Genomic DNA, 2,151 nt, shown 5'->3' with positions numbered 1-2,151 from the left:
AATTTCAGGTAGTATATGCAACGAAGGCGTTCTAAGAACACTAACAGTGCATATATATTACCCTTGAACCCAGAGATCGAACGCACTTGCAGAAGGAATCGAAAGGAAAAGAGACAAACAATGGAAAATCAAGTCAATACTATAGTTAATGCGCCCGCTGCGCATCGACTAAGAGATATTCAAAGGCCAGTAGTAGTGAACAATCCTTCATGCATCTGTATCACGGATGAAGCTCGGAACTAGGAGCTTAAAACGATTCATCTTAATATGTTGCCTCAATTAAATGGAACGGCGGTTGACGGCCCTTTGGCATTCATCAAAGAATTCTACGGTGTGGTTGAAACTTTTCCATTGAATAGACTGACAGAGGAGGAACTAAGGAAAAGATGTTTTCCTTATTGCATGAAGTTGAGTGCAAGAACTTGGCTTTTGAACTTGCCTGAAGGATCATTCAGTACGTGGGAAGAAGTGTATAATGCTTTCATTACAAAATATTATTCCCTGCAAAAGACTCTTGATCTTCGCGGCAAGATCTATAATTTCACCCAATTGGATGGCAAACCATTCCATGAGGCGTGGGAACGCTTCAAGATGCTTCTTGCTCAATGCCCACATCATTGCTTTGATGAGTTATTATTAACTCAAATCTTCTTTGAGGGATTGACTATGAGTGGGCAAACTTTGGTCGAAACGGCATCTGGAGGAAATTATGGAGAAAAGACGGCAGCTGAAATCAATCAAATCTATGAGAATGTCGCTTTAAATTCTCAACACAGAGCGATTAGAGGACGAAGGGCAGCCGTACATGAGGTGTCTTCACGAAATGACATTGTATCACAAGTTGCTGAGCTAACTAAGCAAGTGAAGATGCTGTTTAGCCAAAATCAGCATTCAACGGAGACTTGTGCTGTCTGTGGCATCCAGGGGCATATTGCAACTTCTTGCAATTATGCCAATGAAGTTCAATCAGAGGAAGCCAATTTTGTTAACTAAAATCAAAACAGACAACCAAGGAATGACCCTTACTCAAATACATATAATCCAGGGTGGCAGAATCATCCAAATTTTTCATGGAGAGATGGAAACAACGCTAAACCGCAAGGACCACCTGGATTTCAACAAAATAGATCGGCACCTCCACCTCCACAACAAGAAAAGAAACCATCTCTCGAAGATATGATGGCACAATTTATGGCAAATCAAGATGGCCATAATAAGAAGATGGAACAACGAATGAGCCAAATCGAGAATGTGCATCAATCTTCGATCCATAATGTGGAACGTCAACTTGGGCAATTAGCCAAAAAGATAGCTGAAAGAGAGCAAGGAAAATTCCCAAGCAACACCGAGACCAATCCTAAGGAAGGAGATATGACCATTTCTTTAAGGAGTGGTAAGGAAGTTGACAACTCATTAAAAGAGAAAAAGAAAGATAACCACATTGTGATTGAGGAAGAGGAGGCCGATAAAAATATGGAGGAGGAAATTACTGTGGAAAAATCTCCACCAACAGTCAAGGCATACGTTCCTCCGATACCATACCCTCAGCGACAAAGAGAGAGGATAAACGAGCTACATTTTTAGAAGTTTCTTGATATTTTCAAGAAAATTCAAATCACCATTCCATTCGCCGAGGCATTGGCGCAAATGCCCTCGTACGCAAAGTTCTTGAAGGAGATTGTCTCTAACAAGAACAAATTGGAGGAATATTCAATGTTGGCTCTGACTGAGGAGTGCAGTGTAATACTGCAAAAGAAACTACCGCCAAAGCTAAAGGATCCAGGGAGTTTTTCTATTCCCTGTACTATTGGAAATGTTAACGTTGCTAGTTGTTTATGTGATTTAGGCGCTAGCATCAATCTGATGCCACTATCTTTGGTACGGAAGTTGGGGATTACTGAAATGAAACCTACCACGGTTTCATTACAGTTGGCAGACAGATCAGTAGAGAGACCACTTGACATAGTGGAGGATTTATTGGTAAAAGTTGGTAAAATCTATTTACCTGCTGATTTTTTGGTCCTTGATATGAATGATGATGTGGACTTATCCATTATTCTAGGCATACCATTTTTTTGCTACAGGACGAGTGTTGATAGATATGCAAAGCGGAAAATTGACATTTAGGGTAGGTGAAGACATAGAAGAATT

At 40.4% G+C, this 2,151-nt stretch overlaps 1 protein-coding gene across 1 annotated transcript; it reads left to right on the top strand.

Annotated features, from left to right (window-relative positions):
• The first annotated feature begins 267 nt into the window (after positions 1 to 267).
• LOC126670394 (uncharacterized) lies at positions 268 to 1,584 on the top strand. Its single transcript, XM_050364110.1, has 2 exons — positions 268 to 960; positions 1,054 to 1,584. Exons 1-2 carry the CDS (start codon positions 268 to 270, stop codon positions 1,582 to 1,584), a joined length of 1,224 nt encoding a protein of 407 aa, XP_050220067.1.
• The last annotated feature ends 567 nt before the right edge of the window (positions 1,585 to 2,151 follow it).

The sequence above is a fragment of the Mercurialis annua genome, linkage group LG1-X (genome assembly GCF_937616625.2).
Source record: "Mercurialis annua linkage group LG1-X, ddMerAnnu1.2, whole genome shotgun sequence".
Taxonomy (NCBI): domain Eukaryota; kingdom Viridiplantae; phylum Streptophyta; class Magnoliopsida; order Malpighiales; family Euphorbiaceae; genus Mercurialis; species Mercurialis annua.
This window is presented reverse-complemented; position numbering and strand designations above follow the sequence as displayed.